Source organism: Dreissena polymorpha, chromosome 3 (genome assembly GCF_020536995.1).
Source record: "Dreissena polymorpha isolate Duluth1 chromosome 3, UMN_Dpol_1.0, whole genome shotgun sequence".
Taxonomy (NCBI): domain Eukaryota; kingdom Metazoa; phylum Mollusca; class Bivalvia; order Myida; family Dreissenidae; genus Dreissena; species Dreissena polymorpha.
In genome coordinates this window covers 60,457,234-60,482,603 of record NC_068357.1, presented here as the reverse complement: position 1 = coordinate 60,482,603, position 25,370 = coordinate 60,457,234, and the positions used below count along the sequence as shown (strand labels likewise).

The window sequence follows — 25,370 nt, the reverse complement described above, 5'->3', positions numbered from 1 at the left end:
CTAAAGAACGCGTTTCCCTATAAAATTTTATTTATTTATTTTGTAATACTGAAACTGTTGCTCTGACGAATCAAAAGCACTCAATGTCACGTGAGCAATTATAAATTTGAAATAAATATCAGCTGAAATCAACAGATAAGAATGAGTTATGGCTCGCCAATATCAACCCTGTCACTGTACTTTATGTACGTATATTGAACTATTGTTTCAAAGAATAAATAAGTTTCTAGAAGCAATTGTAAACGACTGAAGCATACATAATTTAACATACTGTTTAACGTCTGGTAAAATTCGTGCCAAAAGGAACGAACGAACCCGAATGCAAATAAAGGAAAACAACACATGCGTGAAACTTTTGCTTATAAAGTTCACGAGTGCAATATCAATGTTGTCGAGCTAAAGGTATAGATAGTTCAAGAAATAAATATTAATTCCACAAATACTTAAAGACACATAACTTTCAAGCAAATCGAATGTTTTAGATATCTTACAAACACAAACAAGAATATCAGTTGAACTGATGGTTGATCCCCTATAACTCGCTCATACGAGTTAGCATAAAGATGAATAACGCAAAGACCATGAAGCACATCACACAATGATATGCATGTGTATATGTCTTGAATTGTTAAAAAGCACATAAAATAGATATCTGACATTTTTTTTGTAAAACATGTTAGGCCCAATACCCCCGCCTCTCCATCCCCGGCCCTAACATGCAGAAAAGTAGTCGTGTAGAGCTTGGCGTTTGATTGTTTGAAAATCAATACGGTTCATCAAGGCTAAAACTAATTATACGAGTATTAGTGTATATAAAAGTTAGCGATGCTCAACATTACTCGGTAATCGGACGTGTTAAAACGTTTTGTTGTTTTTTAAGACTTTAAATCCTCATAGATTCGTAGGATGACGCAAGTAGCTTTGAGGCAATAACAGTAAGAATGTTTAGTTCATAAAATTATGTATTTGCTTAGACCAGCGAATGTTACATTATGCGAAAACGATGTCAACTCATTTATGTGTTCATTCCGACGTTTATCTGAACATTTCAGTTGAAACACACAAATGTTACCGTTTAAAACAAATTCATCTGATAAGTTTTCAAGTAATTAATGATATTGATTCTCTATTGCCAATTTACTCATTCACATTTTTTATTCTATAATCGAACAGACTTTCAGACATTTGTTTCGTAAACAAGTTATGCGCGTTCTTGTTTATGTGGTACTGTGCGGTTTCTTTGCTGAGGTGCTGTCTCTGTTTCCCCTGTTGCGTGTCCCTCGTAAAGTATGTCCACGTTCATGAACCAAGATAAGCAGTTTATTGTCGATCGTGTCGTCTGTAGTATGTGTAATCGCATAATGTAATGGAAGCAGACTAACAATGAGTCTTTCTATCTAAAGTGTCAGCTAAAGTGTTCCCAACAGCACCTTCCAACGCTGGGTTATACTGCCGAATACATATTTTTGAACAGTTTCAAAGTTGTCGTAGTAAAGTGTCCACACTCGTAAGTGCTTGTTGTTTGCATCCGTCTTCATGCCTTTTCACTACGACCGCGGCGTCCAGGGTTGCAATAAAAACCGTGTCTTCAATCGTGCAATATGGACATTGCATAGCACTATGTGAAAACAAGTGTGATGCTAAAACTATATACTCTGAGTGCTTAAGTGATGAATATGAGCGTTGATAACTGAACGTTAACGATCACGTGATACCACGTAGTGTTCTATTCATCTGACTAGCCATGCATACACATCAGTGGTGGTTGCATACACGAGATTGAAGCTTGTAACGGCAGACACAATACGGGAGGTTTATAAACGTTAAGGTATGTGATTCAATTTGTAAACACATTAACTTCGATTTAAATTAACAATAATCATACCCAAAGTCTCAGCACTGTTAAATGATATTGATGTCTGACTTCAATATTGTATTTATTAAATATCAATTCACATATAACTAGCACAATCTTGGAAGGTATTGTGTAATTATCGATAACTTTTAAAGATATTATAAACAACGTGCTTTAAAATGTTTGTTTATATGCGTATTATATTCTGATCAAACACACTTTTAATGGTATGTTCTACAATTGGTTACATTTTGGTAGTCTAAAACATAAGGCGTTTGACGCGATTTAACTGACACGTTCTGTATAAGAGCAAATTTCCTGAAGCTTAACTTAATTAAAAAGTATCATAATATTTGCTTGTGTTTCTACATTATCAGAGTACCACATTTCCCATATCTTTTCGGATCGTACAATTTTAATTCCTTTCTTTAGTGAAACTTTTTTAATGAGTATGATACGAATTGTGATGTAAGATAAACTAGCAAGTTTGTGTATTGTAAAACAAATGTTGAATCCATTTTATTTTGGATTTTCGTGTGCGTCTTTAGTCTGTTTCGCTCCATAACACATTGAATGATACGTATTTAAGACGCCAAACTGACTAAAACACAGAGAGAGTCGTTTATTACTAGTTTTATCATAATACGTTGTTTCTAAATGCCCTAAACATTCCGTCGTTCGTAGTAAAATAAAACATGTAGGATCGCTATTTCTGATTAAAATTGTATAAATTGTACATATGGTGCTGTCCATTGAAAGTGTGCCAGGGATATAACATAAATATAGCATTAAAGCACAAGAGTGTGTTTGATACGTTTTAATTTCGAGTTTATTCCTCTATAAAGTGGGTATTATGTTGTTTTTTCCAGACGTTAATGCGACAATGGCCAAGTCCTTGTTTGACCCCAATACCCCAGATATCGTTATTAAGAGCCTTTTCCAAAAGTACGACAAGGACAATAGCGGCTTTCTCGACAGGAAGGAGCTTTCAAGTTTACTAGAAGACGATCTACTGGAAGACGATCTTGGCTTGACTTGGCTTGACTTGACCACTCACCAAGTGGAAGTGTATTTTCATCTATTGGACAGAGATGGCAATGCCAAAATCAGTCCCGACGAATTGTGCGCCTGGCTCCGGAGCAACGAGCAATTCAAAATGGTGAACGACAAGTCACGCTTCTATGCGGTTTGCAAAGCAGTGGATATGTTCAAAAAATATGACAAGGATAGAAGTCAGTATATCAGTTTTGAAGAGTTGAAAGATTTGTTTTTCGAATTTGGTAGCAATATTGACGTTAAATCCGCTTTCAAATAAATTGATCAGGACGGAAATGGAAAGATATCGTTTCCGGAGTTCTTGAAGTGGCTGATTTCGGTAAAATTAATATTGAAAGCTTCTGCACGATTTACATGTGACGTGATGTATTTTTAAGAATGAAATATAATAATGCGTATTTACATTAAGTCACGAAAATGCTATTGCTGTATGCGCTCTGTAGTGTGCCACACATACTGTTTATGACTACTAAAATTATACCTTACTAATACTAAACTAGTCTAGCCACGTATTTTATCTGGAATCTCAATGTACAATACAGCAAAGAAACGATCTAATATTAAAGTTAGTATTAGGTGGATTGCTGTTTCATTTCAACAATGTTACAAATAACAACGAAACCTGCAATACAAAACAGACTTAACTTTGTTACACCTTGCGATTGGACATTTGTATATGTACACTTGTTAATTCTTATGTTCACATGTTCAATAGTTTATAAAATAATGCATAAACTTATTAAAAATGAATTACAATACTGAAATACAATTACCTTATTGAACAAATGTACTATTGGATCGGTATGATTCAGAAGTGTAAAGTAATTTAACATAATGTATCATTAATTATTTTTTAAAAACGTGTTCTAACAATCTATTAAAAGAATATTATTACCAAGTAACTGTTATAAGGACGGAATCAGACCAAAAACTATTGATACTTGGAACAACAAAAGCACCTATATGGCTTAATATTGTTATAAACAACGTGCTTTTAAATGTTAATAAACTTTTGGGAAATAAAAAAGATCGGCTGAGAAGTCAGGGACAGGGCCTTCTTATATAAGAAAATCAAATTTAATCAGCTTGCTTGCTAATAGGCGACCAGTGAAGTGATTTAAAGAGGTCAAGACCAATTTGAAATCTTGAATCAAGATAAACAACAAAGGTATAAAGCTTGCTCAGACTTGTTTGTAATTTAGTTTTAAGCGCATGCGGGGGATTTTAATACCAAATTGAATATGCATTGTTCAAAGCGACATTTTGGTTTTTAGTTTAAACTAAAGCGACATTGGATCAGAGCCATAAACAATAACCTCTCAGTTTGTTGAGTAATGTAACTTTTATTTGTATATAAAAATACGTACCATTATCCTTCTTTAATGCAAAGCGAGCAAAGGAATCAAATGACAAGGTCTGGTAAATCAAAGCAATAAAAGTATTTTCCACGCATTTTTTAATTCAATAACAAAGCAAATAAACTATATATAAATGAGAGTTTGACCGGAGTCGATGTTTTGAATAAAAAATGTAAAACTTAACTTGTTTCCAAATACAGGAAATCATTTTCATCAAATAGTCACCGACTCACTTAGTACATAACGTCTTTGATATTACCTGAAACTAGATTCCTCGAGTCATCTATATAAAGTAAAAGCTTATTTTGACCGATGAGGATATATCAATTACGTAAATTTAAAAATGGACACATTTATGATATGAAAAAGAGGTTCAGTTATGATTGGAGCATGACAGAAACGCCCATCACACATTATAAATGATGTTAGCATGTTTCCCCAACACGACACTATTTAATGCAAAATACCATTCTGTAACATGATTGTTTTAATTAAAACAAGACTTTTGCCAAGCAATATATGTCCCCTACCGGCTCCACCATTGTCAGAAATTCCACCATTGTCAGAATTTTGTTGTTGTTGTTGTCATAACAACCAGAAATTTTGACATAGGAACAAAATGAAATGACGTGCATAATGTCCATATTGCCATCTATCCATGTTTAAAGTTTCATGAAAAATATGAAGAACTTTTAAAGTTATCGCAGGATCCAGAAAAGTGACAGACTCACAGACTCACAGACAGACGCACAGAGCGCAAACCATAAGTCCCCTCCGGTGAAACCGGTAGGGGACAACAAGTGTAGCTACTGAAGTCATAATGAGTATTTTATCAGCATAACTACGTATGACTTAAATGTAAATACGTTCAATAAAAAACTTGAAACAGTTTTATTGCACATGACTTGGTAATACAATACACGACGTGAATAATTCAAGTCAAAGACATATACATAAACATAGTATCAGACGTTCATATACATATAAAATACTTTATATACATGCACTTGAAATAGGTAAAGTCCTACTTATGCTTGAACAACCTTATTTTCATCTTATATTCATATTCGCGGTCATAAATGTAACGCCATACACGAATTATAACGCAAAAATGAATCCCAATCGTCTATTAGTTGTGATCTATTTAAACGCTTTGCCAAACTTTAGTGGTGAACATTTATAGATATACCCAAGTCAAAGGAACCGGAATTACTATACTAATACCATAATAAACTATTAAAAACAATTGAATTCCAGTTACCGAAGTTAGAGATAACACAATTATTGTTTATATTAAAAAAACGCGTTTTTTTCTTGCGGCTGATTATGTCTGATTCAGAAAACATGTATGTTGAAGTATACGAAACAGAGTCCATGGGGATCGAACCCTGCAACCGTATAACCACTCCAAATTGTTTATGTTTCACACATATGAACTGATTAAGTAAATTGGAACTGACTAAGCAAAGCCAATTTAAGTGCTGATGATATGTATTTTACTGCTCACAAATCAGCCGGTGGCACGGTGAGAATGCCTCACAAATCAGCCGGTGGCACGGTGAATGCCAGTTTGTCGAAGCACATCGATGCCTTTATGCAGCGTACACACACGTGTATATCCAAGGCGTACCAACTCGTTGGCAAACTGAAAAAGAACCGTAAATAAGATCATTTTAGCACACAATTTTGCAAACGAGATATCACTTTAAGTCGAAGTTCACCTTGTTTTTAGTAAAGACTAGACCTATTCTGAATGTATTCATGCTACCACATGTATACCTTTTTGAAGCAGGTTTAAGTGCTTAAGTTTGTCATTCGATGTAAAAATATGACCTCGACCTTGATAGTTGCAATGTTAATTTGTGCTCGTGATATGTCCTAATGACGCAGTAGTTTCAGAAGTACAATCTTATTTCCAAGAATGTTGTCAGTCGGTTATCTTGAATCTGATCTATGAACAAATTGTACCAAAGACGGTCAGCCATTTTGTAATTTACAGAGACAAAAGAGTCTCACATTTTTTCTCATCGTATTAAGAAAGTGAATAAAGGTTCGTAAAAGCAAAGATATGTCACACAGTTCTATTCAATATGACGCCTGAGAAGTTTAATGTTAATCAAACAAAATTCAAAATAATATTCCATCAACAAACTTTGGGTCACTTTGAAAATAATCAATAACAATTTCACGCAATAGTTTTCTCTTATACTATAAAGCGTACGAAGTTAGATTTAAATTGTACAAAAGCAATACATAATTCCACTACCAAACAGAAACACGGGAAATGCAACCAAACACCAGCTAACATGATGACTTACTTACACCCTTTCACATTTTATTTTTGGAGGATAATAACATGCAGTTTTGGAGGTGCATATTGCAACTAAAATATGTTTAGGCCGGAATCTCTCGTAAAAATGGCACAGCCAAGTTTGAATTGCTAATTGCATTGCCTCTTCTGTACACTTAACTGACAATATGTAGGATAAGACATCAAACGGTCAGAAACTCTTAGAATGACTTACATTAGAAGCATTTCTGCCCCTACTTCCCACCACGACCTTCACTTGACCTCTGTTCTGTTTAAGTGTCGCCACAGCTGAACATGGTACAAGGTCACCTTCCGGTGAGAATGCGGACTGGAAGGGAATGTTGATACTTCCGGGCATCGTACCTCGTCGAAATCTTAATTCTCAGTTTAGGAAATTTCTTATAGTGAATTCCATTTTCCATAAATATATTGTTAATGAATCAGTTCGATAAAGTTAACTTTATTAAGTTATACAGATCGAAAAAAAAACATGATGAATACGTGAGCGGTTGCATACATTCAGATGGGTTTGTTGTCCCGTTAAATAGTATTTGTGACTGGGAACGAGATTTTGACCCATCTGGTCAAAAAATGACGTTTTCAGATAAGCATATATTATCACAGTGATACATCTGACAAAACAAAATCTGAAATTTTAGCATCCCATTCCTAACAATGACGAAGTTATGTCATTTTTTGTATTTCATGTCATAAACGCCGAATAGATTTATTTTACAAACAAATTTGCAATATGTTGAATCAAAACAACTCAAAATGTAAGAAAAACTCACCTTTAAAAACCAAGAAATTTATCCGAAAATAAAAAATGTCGAACTGTACCCTACTGTATCAATGTTAAAGAAGTTAAGGTTAATTTAAACCATATAAGGTTATTCTTCAAAATGAAACTATTGTTTTATCGCATGAAGTAGGTTTACAAAGTACGCAAAACGGTAGTCACAAGTTAAAGTCATTTTTCTCGGAAACGACATCAGCGCCAAACGGGTCAAAATCTCATTTCCAGCCACATAACATGTTAAGTTTGTTTGATCTCAAAAGCTGTTACTTCAATATGTATACCCTTACTCGCTTGTGAGCTTGAATTTTTAGAAATAACGGTATTAAGTCTTCTGTAGCCATACACTTTAAGGATTCAGCATTTTAATAACGTACACAATTAACGTTATCTGACGAATGCTATCTGCACATTTGAAAGGTTTCACAAAATTTAAAAAGCTTCACATCATATTTAAACACAAGTAATATAGTTGTAACCTTTTTATCAAAGTAGCACATCAACCAAGGTGCAATAAATAAAATACCGCGAATTACATTTGATACGTTTCAGTTAACACATATCATAAATCACAGCCATTAAGATTTATGACAATGAGTTTGACATGTTTTCGAACATCAAGAATAAGTTTCAAATGAACAACAAACTTCATATTTGGCACATTGATAAAAAGAGCGCTTTTTAACATTTTATCTCTTTTTTTTTAACGTCCATAGTAAAAAAAACAATTCAATTATCTAAAGAGTCATTCGTTCGTTTAATTGAAAAGTATGTACCTTGCTTTTACATCAATTCTTGTAACGATTGTAAATGTTTGAATAGGTTCTATAACGCTGTGTACGATTAATAACAATGTATTTTTAGCATGGCACTTACATGTTTATGTCGACCAATAAAGCAATCACCTGCAAACAAATCTTTATTTCTGAAAAGTATAATGTATTGCCTACAAATGTGAGGCTCGTGCTATAACATTACTGAAAGGATACTCGTCCGGACTCCTCACATCTATGACCAGCAGCATTGGCTTCACGTTGGTTGTGGTCTTCGTGGGGCTTCGTTGAGCGCCGTTACCAAGGTAGTCACCCAGTTCCAGCAAGTCCTCAGCGGATATTCGTGGACCTTTCTCCGACTTCAATTCATCCAACGACAATGGTTCCATCGACTGAAGAACATTAGATGACTTTCAAAAGGATTATTTGACAAAACATCATTCTACATCACTCAATTGTTTTTTTAATGGACACGAGGACATAACACTAACACTTTCATTCGCATGAGTAAATATATTAGTTTCGCTCGGTCAACTATTATCTACTAGGAATGGGGGCTCAATGGCCTGTAGCATTTCTTTATAAAACTCTTTAGGCTAAATGTTTTAACTTAAAAACCTCTGTCATAGAACAATACGTTTTTTTTAACCTTTGGGCAACCCATTCATACATGTCAATGAAAACCGATTAATCTTTGAGCATGCCCCTTTTCAATGTTACAAACTTAGTTTTGAACATAAAAACATGTTTACCAACTCATTTGAAGCCTGGTCGTTGTAGTCACGTGAGTAATAAGACGCATTCGGCGTTTCATCGGCTTTTTTCGCAACAGGGCGGGCATGTTGGCGATAAGTTGCGCTCTTGGGTGTCCTGCAGAAAATCTGAATGGAGTCTTTAACACACTGCTGAATGTCGATCTCTGAAATGTATGCCAGTCAAGAATGTGTTCGTTAAAACACTGAGTCGTACCTGTTGAAAAAAACAAACAAATAAAAAGCAATAGTTATAACAAATGTATGACACCAAATGCAGAACATTTGGATCATTTTACCCATGTCACTAAGGAATATTTAAAAATAATAACTATACAGATCTTTATTTAAAACAATTCAAGCATAAAACATACCTGGCATATCGGAAAACAACAATATACACTCGTTAAAACCAAATGACAGCAGACGGTCATGAAATTGTTGCAGAATGGCAACTCCAACACAGAGCGGAAACGAGGAGTTCCCCAGCAACAGAGTATCCCACAGATGGTAGACTTTGTGTAAGGGGAAAACATCTGTAAATCAAAGGTAAACATGGAACAATTTAGTTTTATACAACTATGAAAGCCAGAAAATCGTTCAAGTGTGATGGGAAATACTATTTTCATACAGTGGTATATGGGAGAAAAACGAGAACGAAAAGTCTATTGTGAAATAAGTAAATATGAACTTTCATATAAACCTCTGTGACTTACTGGTTAAGAGTAAAAAAAAGTTGTCACATACCACATAAAAACGCTATGGGTCTTCAAGTTTTAGAAGAAACGATTATTTAATTATTCACTGTTGGATAAATTTAAGGAAAACGAATTAACTTCAGAGCGGGGCCTATGTTGACCCCCCCCCCCCCCCCAGGATAACGACCTCAACTACCTAAGTGAAGAACCACTATTAGATGTAACATGAAACATAGCAAACCTTCGAGTTTTGTTGATGGGAAAATATTTTTAAAATGTTAACTTTATACACATTAGGAAAACGTGTTACCCCAGCTCGTATTCAATTTTGCCATAAGCGGCATTATGAACAAACGTGGTTTAGAATCACCATACGAATTTACATGCCAGGTACTTAACCTCTGAATCTAATCATTTTAAGTGTCGATTTTTAAACATAATTTGCTCTATAAGTCTATATAAATCACGTGTCCGATTGGGTGTTGCCAGTTTCAACCCATGTCATAATTTGAAACATCTGTGTAGGTGACTTCATTTTGCCGTCCTTGAAAGTCAAAACGAAACGTTGTTTATGTGAATGATTGTTTAAAGCATTCAACAAAAAACCAGTTTACTTACGTGCAAACATAGTCAGGAACCATGGTATAGCGTACAACTGAAAATAAAACAAGAGGCCTATGTGTGCCGTTGATCTCTTCCTTTAGTTCACATAGTAATAGTACACTAGAGATATATTAGGTTGGAGAAGGGTTGATTTTTTAAGTTTTCACAATGTACAATAATGAACAAACCTAGTCGAAGGAAGAAGCTTCTTCAGTGTGAATGTCAGAGTTTATTTACAGGTCATCGCTGCGTCTTCACGACTACCTTATGTGCTGACCTGCCCCTGTGACCTTTCAGGCGGAAATATTTTAATTTTGAACCAAAGTAGGTCAAATTTACCCCAACACTGCTTGGGTTTTCGCCGAAGATTGATAATTATTAATTTTTTTATATACAAATACACCAGTGCACGGTAGCCAATGAAACCTTATCGTTCACTGGAAAAAAGGAGAATTTTATTACAATATAAAAATTTTAATCATATTAGATCCATTATAATATAAATAGATAAATGATTAGGTATATGTTTCGTTAAGTGTATAAATTTTGTCCTATTATAACCATAATTAGTATTGTTATCATCATTATCATTAACTCAAGCATCACAATCATCACGTAGAAGCTTCTTCAGACCATTTTATTATGTTAAATACCAAATACCAAACCTCTTGGTCGTGTGATTTTTAAGGAGGTCATTGATACAGTATAAATATCAATATACACTATACATGTCAATAAACACAATGAGACCCCTGGTGCGTGGACAGTTCTGATCCCTTATTTGAACAAATTTTGAACAGAACAAATACATAATGTAAACGATCAAATATCTAGGCTCCCAAACAGGCACATTTGTAGACTTGGGGATTATTTTTGAACTTCTTCTATACACTTAATAAGGGAAACAAATTACCACCAGAGCGAGGTCATTTGACCCCATAGGCATGATATAACAAGCCAAATACCAAATAAATTGCCTCGCGTAAAAACATACGGTTCAGTTTATCAAGTCCAAACAAAATACTACAGTTAATCAAATAGCGATATGTATTTGAATTAAATGCCTTCGACCATTTTACTTTATTATATATAATTGACCACAAGTTAAACAGATCAGTTACCACGGATGATCATTAAGTTGTTAAACAAGAACACATCGTATAGGAAAATGCAAATATTCCCTTTTCATATTTTGGAAAGCAAATAGTTTGCATATTCGTAACGGTCTACATACATCTGGTATGAATCCAATCCCTTCCATATGATTGGACAGCTCAGGATCATGGAATGCTATCAAATGACTAAACACGGCCAGGTATTCTGAAAGGGTAAAAATAACAATATATGAATGCTTTTATCATCAATGGCCATCAACTAAGATAATGAAATTAATTGAAATGCATACACATAGAGTATCTAATGAATGTTTTATTAATTAATGTTTTAGCGTATCATTTAGAAAGCATTTGTGATGATATGTGCTAGCAATTGTATTATATAACAACTCAAAAATAACGGAACATTCTGTTTATGGCTAAAATAAATATACATATGTCTGATTTATATATCATTACTTAATTAAACAGGTTACTTGTAGCTATGATAATGTGAGTTTATCTTTCTTTGATGACTATTTATATGAATGTATAACCATGATAACTGCAAAATAAATGTATAACTGATGTCATGTCCTTAAATTTTAGCACATGAATGTAGAGTAAAGCAGAGAAGTTTATTCTCAACCAACCAAATTTATATACTTACCTTGGATGACAGGTGAATTGTCTTTTAAGAAGAAGTTGTACAAATATTTGGGGATAAACGCCTTTATACAGGAATATGCTAGAGCTGCAAATAAAAAATACCAATAAATTGTATGTGAATTGAAAATTGCATAGCATCACAATCGCACTTTTGTCAAGACAGAATAGCAATATGCATTAATCTGTTTTCATTGTGTATTTCTAAATCTTCTAAGAATCTCGCATACAACGAGATATTGAATATAGCCGGTGTGTCAATGTTGTACACATGGCGTAAGCTCTAAGCAGAGTGCCATATATAAAAGAGATTTAGACCATACGTTATATCTGTTTCTTGTAAGAGTACCAAGAACACGTGTTACGGAAACTACGATGGTTGTATTCTCTTTTTTATTGAAATATTCTTGTTAATATTTTGATAATATTGAGGCGCTATGAGTTTAACCTTGATTTATAAAGGTTAGGTGACAAATAAAATTAAGATTTAAGACAAACGTGTTTCAATTCTGTGATTTGTTTTATAATGTGTACAGCGCTTAGGTCGGCAATAGTGTATTTCTTAAAATAAATCTTCGCACGCAGCTGGGATTTAAATTAGTCTATAGTTAGAACGTCGTAAAAATACAAATACAGTCATTTTTTATGTTGGCAATTTATTACAAATGTACGCCGGAATATGAAACTTTCAGCGCATATATGTAAGACAAAGGAATACCAATAAATGAAAAAATAAAAAGCGCTGAATAAAATCATACAAGATTTTAAACATTTGGCTCCCAATACTACGCGTACATAACAAGCATGCTTGCTTTAAATTCCTAGCAGTTAGTCTCCATAATAACTGCAATTGTATTTTATTCTAAATGATCAATTATTGAAATATCTCGGATAATTTATTCCTATTAATTGTTTCACAAGGCTGAGACTAATACAACTGTTTTCAAATATTTACTAAAAGCAGTTTGATGCCTGTCATGTCACTGATTATCAGAACAAATCATCTGAAAGAAGTTAATATAAATATCAGTAAATATTTATTAAAAATACAGTTACAACTCACAAATGCTTAATAACACTCCATATTGAATTTGAAAATACAAACTTACATATCGAATGCCATATAGAAGTGATTATCATTGATTTTAGTTTCCGAAGCCGTCATAGGCTGAGGTGACCACCAGACAATGTCTAGAGGGTATTTATTAGACCCACAAGATATGGAAGCTAATTCTCTTGGTACAAGCGTTGTTTTAAAATTCCGATTACTTTTATATCCGTGTCTGTGTTGAGCGTTAAATTTTCCGCCAGTATGTTTTCTAGGCCACCTTTCCAAAATCCATTACGTTGACATTTTTTAATATGTTAGTAACCCATTTCAGAATACTCTTCCATCATAAATCTTCGACAGTACCTCTTCAAAATTGTTCACTTGTAAGAAGCATTATTCCACGTGTTCAGCTCTTCCTCTTTTACGAAACAGTTTATGCGTTTCCATTTGGTATGACCGTGACTTTAACATGTCCGGGTCCTCAACACGTCTCAAAAGATAATTGTCATAAATAATATTAAAGTGAATCCGTACTGCAAGTAGCAGTCCGAAAAGATTACGGTTTAAATCAAAGCAAAAATCTATTGAAACCTAATAAGGCGCCGGGATCTTAATTTCTTACCGAAGTTACTTCTCATAAAAAAATAAAGTGGTTCGGGTAAAACACGTGTAAAGGTAACTTACATGAAAAGAATAATTTAAAGTATTTAACAGAGAGAAAATGTGTTTGCTTTCTGATTATCACCGTGAAATAATTTAGTGAAACAAGAAACCGTCGGAGACAGGTGATGCTCCCCAAAGTTTTTTTGTCACAATATTGCACTATATATTCAGATAAAAGGAAACGTCTTGAGGGCCATAACTTTGGACCAACATAATACGATGGATGGTTTAGCAACTTAAAAATTTCAAAGGGCCATAACTCCCTTAATAAATCATCTAACCAAAACCCACAAATAACATGCGCATCTCCTTAATGTAGTTAAGCTTCCCATAAAGCTTCATTGAATTCCAGTCAGTAGTTGGGGAGAAATAGCCCAGACAAGAATTGCACTATATGTACAGTTTATAGAAAATTTCAAAGGACCATAACTCTGTGAAAAATCATCCGACCATAACCGGCTGATAATATGCACATCTCCTGTTGGTAGTGAAGCTTCCCATAAAGTTTCATTGAATTCCCGTAATAAGTTGCTGAGAAATAGCTCGGACAAGAATTGCACTATATGTACAATAAAAAATTTCAAAGGGCCATAACTCTGTGAAAAATCATCCGACGAGAACCGGCTGATAATATTCACATCTCCTCTTGGTAGTGAAGCTTCCCATAAAGTTTCATTGAATTCCGGTCATTAGTTGCTGAGAAATAGCCCGGACAAGAATTGCACTATATGTACAGTTAATGGAAAATTGCAAAGGGCCATAACTCTGTGAAAAATCATCCGACGAGAACCGGCTGATAATATGCACATCTCCTCTTTGTAGTGAAGCTTCCCATAAAGCTTCATTTAATTCCGGTCATTAGTTGCTGAGAAATAGCCCGGACAAGAATTGCACTATATGTACAGTTAATGGAAAATTTTAAAGGGCCATAACTCTGTGAAAAATCATCCGACCAGAACCCGCTGATAATATGCACATCTCCTCTTGGTAGTGAAGCTTCCCATAAAGTTTCATTGAATTCCGGTCATTAGTTGCTGAGAAATAGCCCGGACAAAAATTGTGCACGGACGGACGGAAACACGGACACACGCACGGACAGACGAAGCGGCGACTATATGCTCCCTCCCAAAAAAAAAATTGTGGGAGCATAAAAAAACCGGTTCTTGAAAGGCAGTTATTATTTAAGCAAATGCAACAGTTCAGCAATACTTCAAAGCGCCGAAAAAATTAATAAATCATATCAATTTTTCAAAAGACTTCTATTTTTACCAACGCATGGTACTAATATATATTTTTTTTTAAATCAAAATAAATCACACATATATTAAGCTTCAACTTGCTATATGGCGATTATTAGACATTGATATATTTGTGGGGAGTGTGTTGAATAATAACTTCATTAAAACAGTAATGAGTTCCGACAAACCTTCGTCGTTGAAATGCAGTGCGAGGAACGGAGCGCAAAGGGAGTCGAGCCCCTGCCAGTACACATACTGCGGATGACTGACCACCCATGCCTTAAGGACTCGCTTGAATTTAGCGTGCGCAGTTGGGGACGCAAGCAGTTCATGGTACTGGTGACAGCGCGGAATGTCCACTGCGATCTAGGAAATACGTGCACAAACTTTAGTATTTTCAGCACGATTTTTGACGATGCTCCGAAGCATCGTCTAAGTTATCATATCATAAAAAATTCTTCACAATAGGAACCTATGTAAAAGACCGAGCCAGTCCGATTGAGATAGCTCGATTGTTCTAATCGGCTTACCTCGCTGATTATCATTGATAAAGGTATAGGAAGCTCAGCTATAAATAGGACAGCATATTCTGGGAAAAGATTTAATAATAGTTTGAAAACGTTAATTTTAAATCAGTTATATTCAATCCATTATATGTTTATAGATCAATGAAACAACCATGCATTTTCTGTATTGTATTTGACATTTGTCGTGATTCAGTAAATAAATTGCGAATTAAAACGTGTTTAATTAACTTTCAACGCGATCATGAGTGTATAGAAAACGAATTATTTCGAACCTGCAATTTGTAAACATTGTAGCGACTATGGTATATAAACAGCATAATAGCCTTATCATATCTGTGATACTCGCTCTTCTGCGTGCTTTCTCATTTTTGCATATTTTATAAACTTTTCAAACATAAATTAAAGAGCCACATCAGTGCACATACTATGTTTGACAATTCATTCGTTTGTTGGATATTGTTTGCTGTTTTAAACACATATTAGGTCATATCGCGGAGATTTAGTTAACCTTATCATGTGTTCATGGGCGAACTCACGTATTCAAGTGCTCTAACGACTATGTGCTCATACCCACTTTCGATCGGGAATCGTCATGAAATTATTGCCGTACTTAACGAACAAACATGCCTAAGCTTATTGAATTAGAGAAAAAGAACGATAATCAAAAGAGAAAAAGTACATACACATGGGATTGTGAAATCTCGTCCGTACACATAGCATCATTAACTTAGGAAAGGAAACAACGAAATATAAAGTTTGGTATGATATACATGTGAAATTAAAGAGCATGGTGTAATTAAAGAGCATGTCAAGTTTTGAATTTATATGCTGAAACGTAATTTTATAACCCACAAACGTTTTACTGTAACAGACAGTTTTTTTAAGATAAGTGGTACAGAAAATACACGTCGAATACCTTTTAAAAGATATTTCTTGTTATATTTGATCGAGAATGTAACCCGCCTCCCAGTTTCGCTGAAAGGATCAAGTTCTTCACGGGTACTACTTCCCCGTACCCCCAATTTTTTTTCGTACCCTACATTTTTCGTACCCATTTTTTTTCGTACCCAATATTTTTTTCATACCCAAATTTTTGCTCGTACCCAAATTTTTTTTCGTACCCATTTTTTTTCCTACCCAAATTTTTTCGTAACTAAATCTTTGTACGTACTTAATTTTTTTTGGCATAATTTGTGTACCCAAAATTTTCGTACCCATTTTTTTCCTACCCAATATTTTTGTACCCACATACACAATTGTGGTGATGTAGATAAACTTAAATAGATGCTTTTATATCAATCCTCTTCAAAAGCATCGTCACAGCAGTACTGTCAGTACTTTGATTTTTCTCTGACTCAACAGTATGGAAACACATTGATTAAAATAAAATACCGACGCACAACAAACATCAAATATGGATGAGCACGCGTTATTAACTAGTATATTTAAAGTTAACGTGTTAACTTAAGTTGTACATTTTAATAATAGACCTACCGTTTTCATATTGCCAATAAAAATACGCGATGTTGTTTTCAGATAATTAGAGATGTCAAGTATATAGGTAACATTACCAAATTAAAGACCTAAATGCCCAAGGATGGTAACGTCTACCAAATGATCTCGTTAAAAACCACATGTACCTGACGATCAGTACCCGTTGGTGTTTCCTTATCAATACTTTCATATTCTGCTTGTATATCTCCCTGAAATACGTTCAAATAAATGAAAATATGTTCGTTTACAAAGAAATAATCAAATAAATGAGAATATCTTCGTCGTTTAAGCAACAAGATTTTTAAACGATCATAATTATCATGAAGTCATGTGTACACATTGCATGCAACAAAATAATTTGAACACAATCATATTAAAGAAAGCGTTAAGATATTAAAACTTTAAGGATTGATACAATGTTTAAGTTTATAGCTACCTTGACATCTAGAATGGCCGCCCACACGAGGTGTCTGAACAGCGGAGGTATGTCCACCCTGGCCTCCCGTAGGATGTCGTTACGTTTGTATGGGTACCCCTTGATTAGACGCTCGTACAGAATCACTCGGTGAAACTGAGATAATGATAAACAAGGGACAAAATTGTCACAAAACCAGGTTTTCAATTTGAAAAAAAGTCTGATAAAGGGAGACAACTCAAACTGAACTGATTGTTTATAATTAACCCCCTTTGTTTTAAAATAAATATATTTTAGTCGTGGCGACCTTGACCTTGGAGATATTGACATAATTCTTTTGTACGACACACCGTCCAGTGATAGTGAACAAATGTGCCAAATGATTTTAAAATCTCACAATGAATGACATAGTTATGGCCCGGGCAAGCTCGTTTATGGCCATTTTTTACCTTTGAACTCAAACTGTGACCTTGACCTTGGAGATATCGACGTAATTCTTTCGCGCGACACACCGTCTAATGATGGTGAACAAAAGTGCCAACTGATTATAAAATCTCACAATGAACGACAAAGTTACGGCCCGGACAAGCTTGTTCCGCACGCCTGCCCGCTAACCCGCCCGCCCGCCGACATTCGCTAATCTAATAACCAGCTTTTTCCTTCGGAAAACCTGGTTAAAAAGACCACTTGATACTACTTTTGAGGTCAAGATTTTACCTAACAAATATGACATAACAGTCTGCTCGTTTTGGCCTCAACAAAAAGATCAACAGAATTGATCAACAAATGTCTCCAGGTTTTTACTTTAAGCTATTAAACGAAAGATGAAGAAACTATATCGTAAAATACAAACTAAATTTCAAACAAAATTATTTCATTTTACAAATTCTACATTTGGCAAATTCGACGATCATCTGAGCAATGCGTGATGGTATTAAAGGCACAAAACCAAATGGAGGCATTCCAGTTAAGGGCAAGAAGATAACTGATATTTTTCCAATCAAGTTTTTTTAACTTCAGTAAAATATGGATTGAGTATCGGTACCTTTCAATTACAAAACATATAAATTGGCAATTAAAGTTGGATAATCAGAATCAAAATGTCGGTTTAAAAATATAGTTACGTTTATTTTACGACATATTTGTTTCAAACACCACTTTCATTTATTGGATCATTGAAAATGAGAACATTAGAATATTAATAGTCTTTACAAACGCGCAAACATTAATAAAACTGAGGACACCGCCTGTTACACCAGTTTTACTGAGGTTTGTGCACTCGGTTCGTATCTCACTGTTTGGCAATTAGTGACTTAGCCATACATAAAGGACCACAGAGTATGTTAAACGATCTTGCTAGTGCAATAGAATTTTCACGTATTATGTATTTTGTTTTAGGTGGGTTCCTACTGCAGATCCGATCAACTCGATCATCCCGATCACCGAAATTTCCCGACCAAACCCGACCAAGCACGACTAAAAAGGGTATACACGACTTCTTCTCGACCTCTTGTCGATAACACACGACCCCCACACGACTCATTCACGACGTCCACTCAATCATCCTTCCGATTTCCGCTCGATCATCTCGACCTATACGCAAGCCCTATACGATCTCAGCTCGACCAAGTGGACCTAAGCCCGATCGCCACCAGATATTCACACGACCAGATCGAAATGGTCGTACTACAGTGGTACAAAGCGATCTAAAATAACTCGGGTAGAGGTCGAGCGGGTCGGGTACAGAGCTCGTGTATGGTCGAATAGAAATCGGGAAGTGATCGTGTACGGTCGAGTAGCCGTCGGGTAGCAGTCTAGTAAATCTGTTGTACATCAAATCGAATAGAGGTCGAGTGGATCGTGTTGCGAACTTAAATAACTCGGGTAGAGGTCGAGTGGATCGGGTACAGATCGTGTAAAAGATGTCAATCCGATCGCCCAAATGATTGCTTCACGATCACTTCGATCTTCTACTCGACTAATACACGACCACTTCCCGAGCGCTTCTCGATCCATGTCCTTCTCGACCGCTATTCGATATTTTTGACATGACATAAAAATATCGGGTAGGAAGCCCGACCAATGCCGACCTACCCGACCGCCCCCGACCACTCATGCCGACCGAACCAGACCGGTACCCGATCGCTTGGTCGGGCTTGATCGAGTTGATCTGATCGGCAGTGGGAACCCAGCTTTTAGTACGGCACCCAAATATACAATAAATACATCAGAATAAAAATGGAATTAATAAAAATAAGAATAATGAAACTCCAATAACATTATATGGAGAGGCATTATTGTTAACACCCTTCTCTTTACTTTCATGAAAGGGACATTTTGCTCATCTAAAACTGGACAATGCTTGGAACAGTACATTTACATCAAAACAATACTTAAATTGGGATAGCCTTGAAATGGTCAATGAAAGGCATTTGGGGGTTTAAAGGCCTACCGTATATCACACCAGTAACACCAGTAACAAACCTGGTGTTCTATGTCTTTCTCTTTGATCACAAGCGGAAGATTGGCAGTATTTGCAAGGTCGGCGTTGCTAAGCGATGTAGGAATGGCGTCACGAGAGCTATTTCTAAAACATCAACAAATTAAGTAGATTCTTATGGTGGAAAACTCCCTAAATCCGAACAAAATACTTTCCTACTGAAAACAGGTAACATGCATATCAACTTATTTGATTTGAAAATAATATGTCAAAAGTGTAATGAAAAAAGAACATTTGTATATTTTATAATCTAGTGATTTAATTATATTTGACAATAACAGTATGGTATTGGTACAATTTATATATAATTTTTAACGTCCAACTTCATCGGTCTACTCTTACCGCGTACGTAAGAGAATGCTGATATATGCAAACGCATTAAATATATAACACAAACAGATTTTTGTAACCATATTTATGGTAGAAATGTGGTAACGTAAATAACAGTTTCTGTATGTCGCATGAGGCGTAAAGCTGACACCCTCTTGCGGAAAGTTTTTTTTCTCACGCATTATGTTTAGTGTGTTAAATCCAAAGTGTGTGTTTAGAGACTGATTTATTGGTTGAACCAGCGTCAGTAACTTCACCCGCGAATTATGTATTCCAACGACAATTAAATGTCAATTACAAACCTGGTGTAAAATGCATATAAAAACAATCTTACTCATTTTCAAGAAGAGGATAGTACGCTTTTCCATCCATGTCTGACAACCTCTGAAATTCATCCAAAGATTACAAAGTTACTGTTATACGCAAACAAATATATTTAGTTTAACGTTGTTAGTTTTTACTTATACAAGTTGCGCTTAATAACCAAATTAATATATTAAAGCAGAAAAAAATCTCAAGATTTATAATACATTTTATAGGTTCTAATTTTCAATAAACAGCAAAAATGATTATTACTGCAATTCAAATTTCGAAATAACAAGTTTAACAACATTAATGTTTTAGTTATAAATGAGAAAAAAAAGTATACAAAATTTAGAAGACAGTTGCTATCTTTGGCCTAAACAAACTATAAACTGTTTTCATTCTAAAATCCCTGGCAATTAATTTCACAGTCTGCCAGAAGCCTTTAATTTATGATAACACAAATTAAACAAATTGGGCGCCATCATCAAGTGTGCACACCTGATGCAATGCGTCTGTTGCAATCAAGCCACGTATAGTTACATATAATAATTAAAACCTTAGATATCTCCTTAGAAAACGGTCTGTAATTAAAATTATCAAATCTCTTTTTCCTTAAAGAGACGTGTGTCGTCATTATAGCACGTTATCAACTAGTGCTAATAATAAACAAGATGTGTTTGTGAAACACAATGTCCCCCTATATGACGTTTGACCTTGAAGGATGACCTTGACCCTAGAAGGATGGCCTTGACCCTAGAAGGATGACCTTGACCTTTCACCACTCAAAATGTGCAGCTCCATGAGATACACATGCATGCCAAATATCAAGTTGCTATCTTCAATATTGCAAAAGTATTCATAAAATAAGCGATTTGGGCCACATATATTTAACCTCTGACCTTGAAGGATGACCTTGACCTTTCACCACTCAAAATGTGCAGCTCCATAAGTTACACATGCATGCCATATATCAAGTTGCTATCTTCAATATTGCAAAAGTATTCATAAAATAAGCGATTTGGGCCACATATATTTGACCTCTGACCTTGAAGGATGACCTTGACCTTTCACCACTCAAAATGTGCAGCTGCATGAGATACACATGCATGCCAAATATCAAGTTGCTATCTTCAATATTGCAAAAGTATTCATAAAATGAGCGATTTTGGCCACATATATTTGACCTCTGACCTTGAAGGATGACCTTGACCTTGACCTTTCACCACTCAAAATGTGCAGCTCCATGAGATACACATGCATGCCAAATATCAAGTTGCTATATTCAATATAGCAAAAGTTATTGCAAAATGTTAAAGTTGGCGCAAACCAACCAACCAACCAACAGACCAACAGACCAACCAACAGACCAACAGACAGGGCAAAAACAATATGTTCCCCACTACTATAGTGGGGGACATAAAAATGTTGAAAACCACATTAAAGCCGAAAGTTAAATATACAAACGTCTGTACACAGTATCATGGGTAAATATACAGACGGCCTAAAACGTGACAACGTCACAACTCTATGTTAGAAACGTATTTATATTTGCCGTTTGATGTTTAATAAAATGACACAGAAAATGACCATGAGCTGTGGAAAATGTAAACTTTTTTATTTAAGCTTCAGTAAATCCGTACCTCATGGACTGAACAATTGTATCAACGAAAAACGAGTTCAATTAAATTAAGCAAGTGAAGATGGGAAACAAAATAATAAAACTTCTAGCGTTTGAACTTTATAATGGAAAAATAAAATATTGTCGTAGTACCTAATGACAGGAGTAATATATTGACACGCAATATAAAATTGCATGTTTTATTTTTTATTCGCATCTCCTATAGTTTAGGAGAGAAACGTTAAGGCTATTGGCAAATTCAGTTAACCTGTCTGAGCTGGTCGAGGGACAGCAGCACCACCCTGGTGTCCCAGAGCTCCGCCTGGTCACGACCCTCCCCGAGGACGTCACCGCTATCCAGGGTCAGGCTGAAATGGTAGCATCAAGTAGGTAGTATCTTTAGATATTTTTTATCGTTTTTCGTAAATCGGGAATTTTCATTCATTGTTTACGTCTGAATGAAACAGTCCGGAACGAAATAGCAACTTAAAATGACACCATTGTGTGATGCCATTAGCAAAAAAAAAAATAGGAATGTGTTAATTTATAAACAATACAATATGGAATGTTATTAAGAAACGCTTTATTAACATAAATATGTTCAATGGTGTTTTATTACTAGATGGTATGAACATCTCTTGCATTATCTTACATGGGCAGGATGGTGACGGACGGTTTAGCCTTGATCATGCCCACTTTCTTGAGGACGGCCCCCAGATCCCCGCCTGCCAGCTTCCACAGATAGTAGACCTCCTCCATGCTGCGCTCCGAAAGGTAGTCCACAACTTCATCTACAACGTGAAATACAAATAGTCCATCACTCAACCTGCAACGTGAAATAAAAAAGTATAACACTTAGCCAACAACGTGGAATTAACTTAGTCTAACACTCAATTTCAACGCAAAATACAAATACCCAGTAGTCCATCACTTAATCTAAAAGTTGAAAGACAAAGACTTCATCGACGACATGCAATAAGAAACTACAACACTTGTTCTACAACGGTCCAAAACTTTATCTAGATTGGCAAATACAAATAGTCCAATACCTTAACACTTTTTCTGCATAGGAAAATTCAAATACGTCATGGCAGAAAGATGTCTACATTGTTAGATATATATATATATATATATATTTTAATGTATCTTCAATTCTACATAACAATAGACACCCAGTACAGCACGAATGCAATAATGCAATATACGTATAACCCACCACTTCATATAATACGAGTCACACAATTTTCTAAAATTTCACCTAATATATCAAAGACAAAGATTCTACAACAACAATGTTGCATACAAATAGTCTTCCCCTTCAATTATAATGTTACATAGCATTCATCCATTAATAAATAAACAGAGTCACATACAAACTTAAGACTGTAACATACGGATAGACAAACACGTGTGCGGGATCGAGTGCGTGCTTGTATACATTTACCGTGCATGAAACGAACCCGCCCACAAACTACAAGAGACCACTGTGTTAAGCAGCAACCGACCAGTGATATATCAGTTCCTCTTATTTAAACTGATTTCTGACCAGGCAATGTTATTGTCATTAAATGTTCTTATGTTGCAAAAAACAACAACAGATTTCCACCTTTCCCTGAATAGTTTATATAAATTGCTTGCAGATCTTGTTAACACTTTGCTAGTAGCAAAGGATCGAGCACAGGTGGTTAGCGTGTGGCTATAATAATAGTTAGAAAAAAACATCATTTTGAATGAAAAAATATCAAATTGTAACGAAATATCAACTTCTCAGAAGAAAAAAAACAAGGGACAAAATTGTCACAAAACCAGGTTTTCATTGTGAAAAAAAATCTGATAAAGGGAGAAAACTCAAACTGAACTTTTGAAATGACCAAAAAAAATTAACCCCCTTTGTAAGTATTTTTTTTTTAATCTATTTTTAGTCGTGGCGACCTTGACATTGGAGATATTGACGTGATTCTTTCGTGGGACACACCGTCCAATGATGGTGAACAAATGTGCCAAATGATTTTAAAATCTCACAATGAATGACATAGTTATGGCCAGGACAAGCTCATTTATGGCCATTTTTGACCTTTGAACTCAAAGTGTGACCTTGACCTTGGAGATATCGACGTAATTATTTCGCGCGACACACCGTCCAATGATGGTGAACAAATGTGCCAAATGATTTTAAAATCTGACGATGAACGACATAGTTATGGCTCGGACAAGCTCATTTATGGCCATTTTTGACCTTTGAACTCAAAGTGTGACCTTGACCTTGGAGATATCGACGTAATTATTTCGCGCGACACACCGTCCAATGATGGTGAACAAATGTGCCAAATGATTTTAAAATCTGACAATGAACGACATAGTTATGGCCCGGACAAGCTTATTCCGCCAGCCCGCCAGCCAGCCAGCCCGCCAGCCAGCCAGCCCGCCCGCATTCGCCAATCTAATAACCAGTTTTTTCCTTCGGAAAACCTGGTTAAAAACGAAAACAGGGCGCATCGCTTAGAACAGCCATAACTTGTGCAGCGATTTCGATGAACTCGGTATTATTCATCGCAGAAATGAATTTCCTTTCTAAAAATGTATATATCTTGTAATATTTTTACATATGCTGGGTCAAATGTTAAGAAATAACACGATACACAACTCGCGTAACCCACTTGTCAATGTTTTTTGCAATTTGCAGTATAGTTTAACCTGTTAGATCCATTTTAAATCTACTCTATATTGAAAATTTCTATATGTTAGAGAGCTGGATCTATTATATCACCAGTATATCATATGCATAGAAAAGCAGTGCATCCTCGATCGTTAGCATATGTTGTTTTAAGAACGTATTGTTTCCGGATCATCATCTTTAGTCCTAAGTTTTCATTCAACTTATTATAGGAGTATGTTTGTTTTGAACAGTTAGCGATGATCAACTTAACTCGGTATTGGAAAGTATGAAACACTTTTTCGGACATTAATCTTCGTAGTGTCGTAAGATGACGCAAATAGCAGGGTGTACGTGTGTATGCTTAGACTAGCGAAAACGGACGTCATGTTTTTTCTCATTCTGGTGTACTCTTAATCTTCAAGTTTAAGTTGACTTAATTTACACACAAGTAGGTTGCTGTTTAAAGTTTAGGAGTTTGGTCAATATGTTAATATATAGTCATGCAAAACAAAACTATTTACCATTGCAACTTCACTCCATTTTTCATAATTTAAATGTATAATCGAACTGACTAGCATATATGCGCGCTCATATTTACATCATATTGTCC

General features: G+C 35.2%; 1 protein-coding gene across 3 annotated transcripts in view; it reads right to left on the bottom strand.

The window, feature by feature from the left end:
- Positions 1–5,141: 5,141 nt before the first annotated feature.
- Positions 5,142–25,370, bottom strand: part of LOC127874397 (TBC domain-containing protein kinase-like protein) — a 39,251-nt gene continuing 19,022 nt past the window's right edge. For all 3 annotated transcript variants that reach the window (XM_052418702.1, XM_052418703.1, XM_052418701.1), the window contains exons 12-27: positions 22,757–22,895; positions 22,373–22,472; positions 20,515–20,564; positions 19,835–19,937; positions 17,372–17,506; positions 17,082–17,144; positions 15,103–15,280; positions 11,967–12,050; positions 11,437–11,522; positions 10,218–10,254; positions 9,276–9,437; positions 8,902–9,068; positions 8,366–8,541; positions 6,795–6,954; positions 5,836–5,914; positions 5,142–5,804 (exon numbers count right to left, since the gene is read on the bottom strand). In XM_052418702.1, the coding sequence (XP_052274662.1) occupies positions 5,773–5,804; positions 5,836–5,914; positions 6,795–6,954; positions 8,366–8,541; positions 8,902–9,068; positions 9,276–9,437; positions 10,218–10,254; positions 11,437–11,522; positions 11,967–12,050; positions 15,103–15,280; positions 17,082–17,144; positions 17,372–17,506; positions 19,835–19,937; positions 20,515–20,564; positions 22,373–22,472; positions 22,757–22,895 (1,751 nt within the window). In that variant the 3' untranslated portion in view covers positions 5,142–5,772. The remainder of the gene's footprint in view (positions 5,805–5,835; positions 5,915–6,794; positions 6,955–8,365; positions 8,542–8,901; positions 9,069–9,275; positions 9,438–10,217; positions 10,255–11,436; positions 11,523–11,966; positions 12,051–15,102; positions 15,281–17,081; positions 17,145–17,371; positions 17,507–19,834; positions 19,938–20,514; positions 20,565–22,372; positions 22,473–22,756; positions 22,896–25,370) is intronic.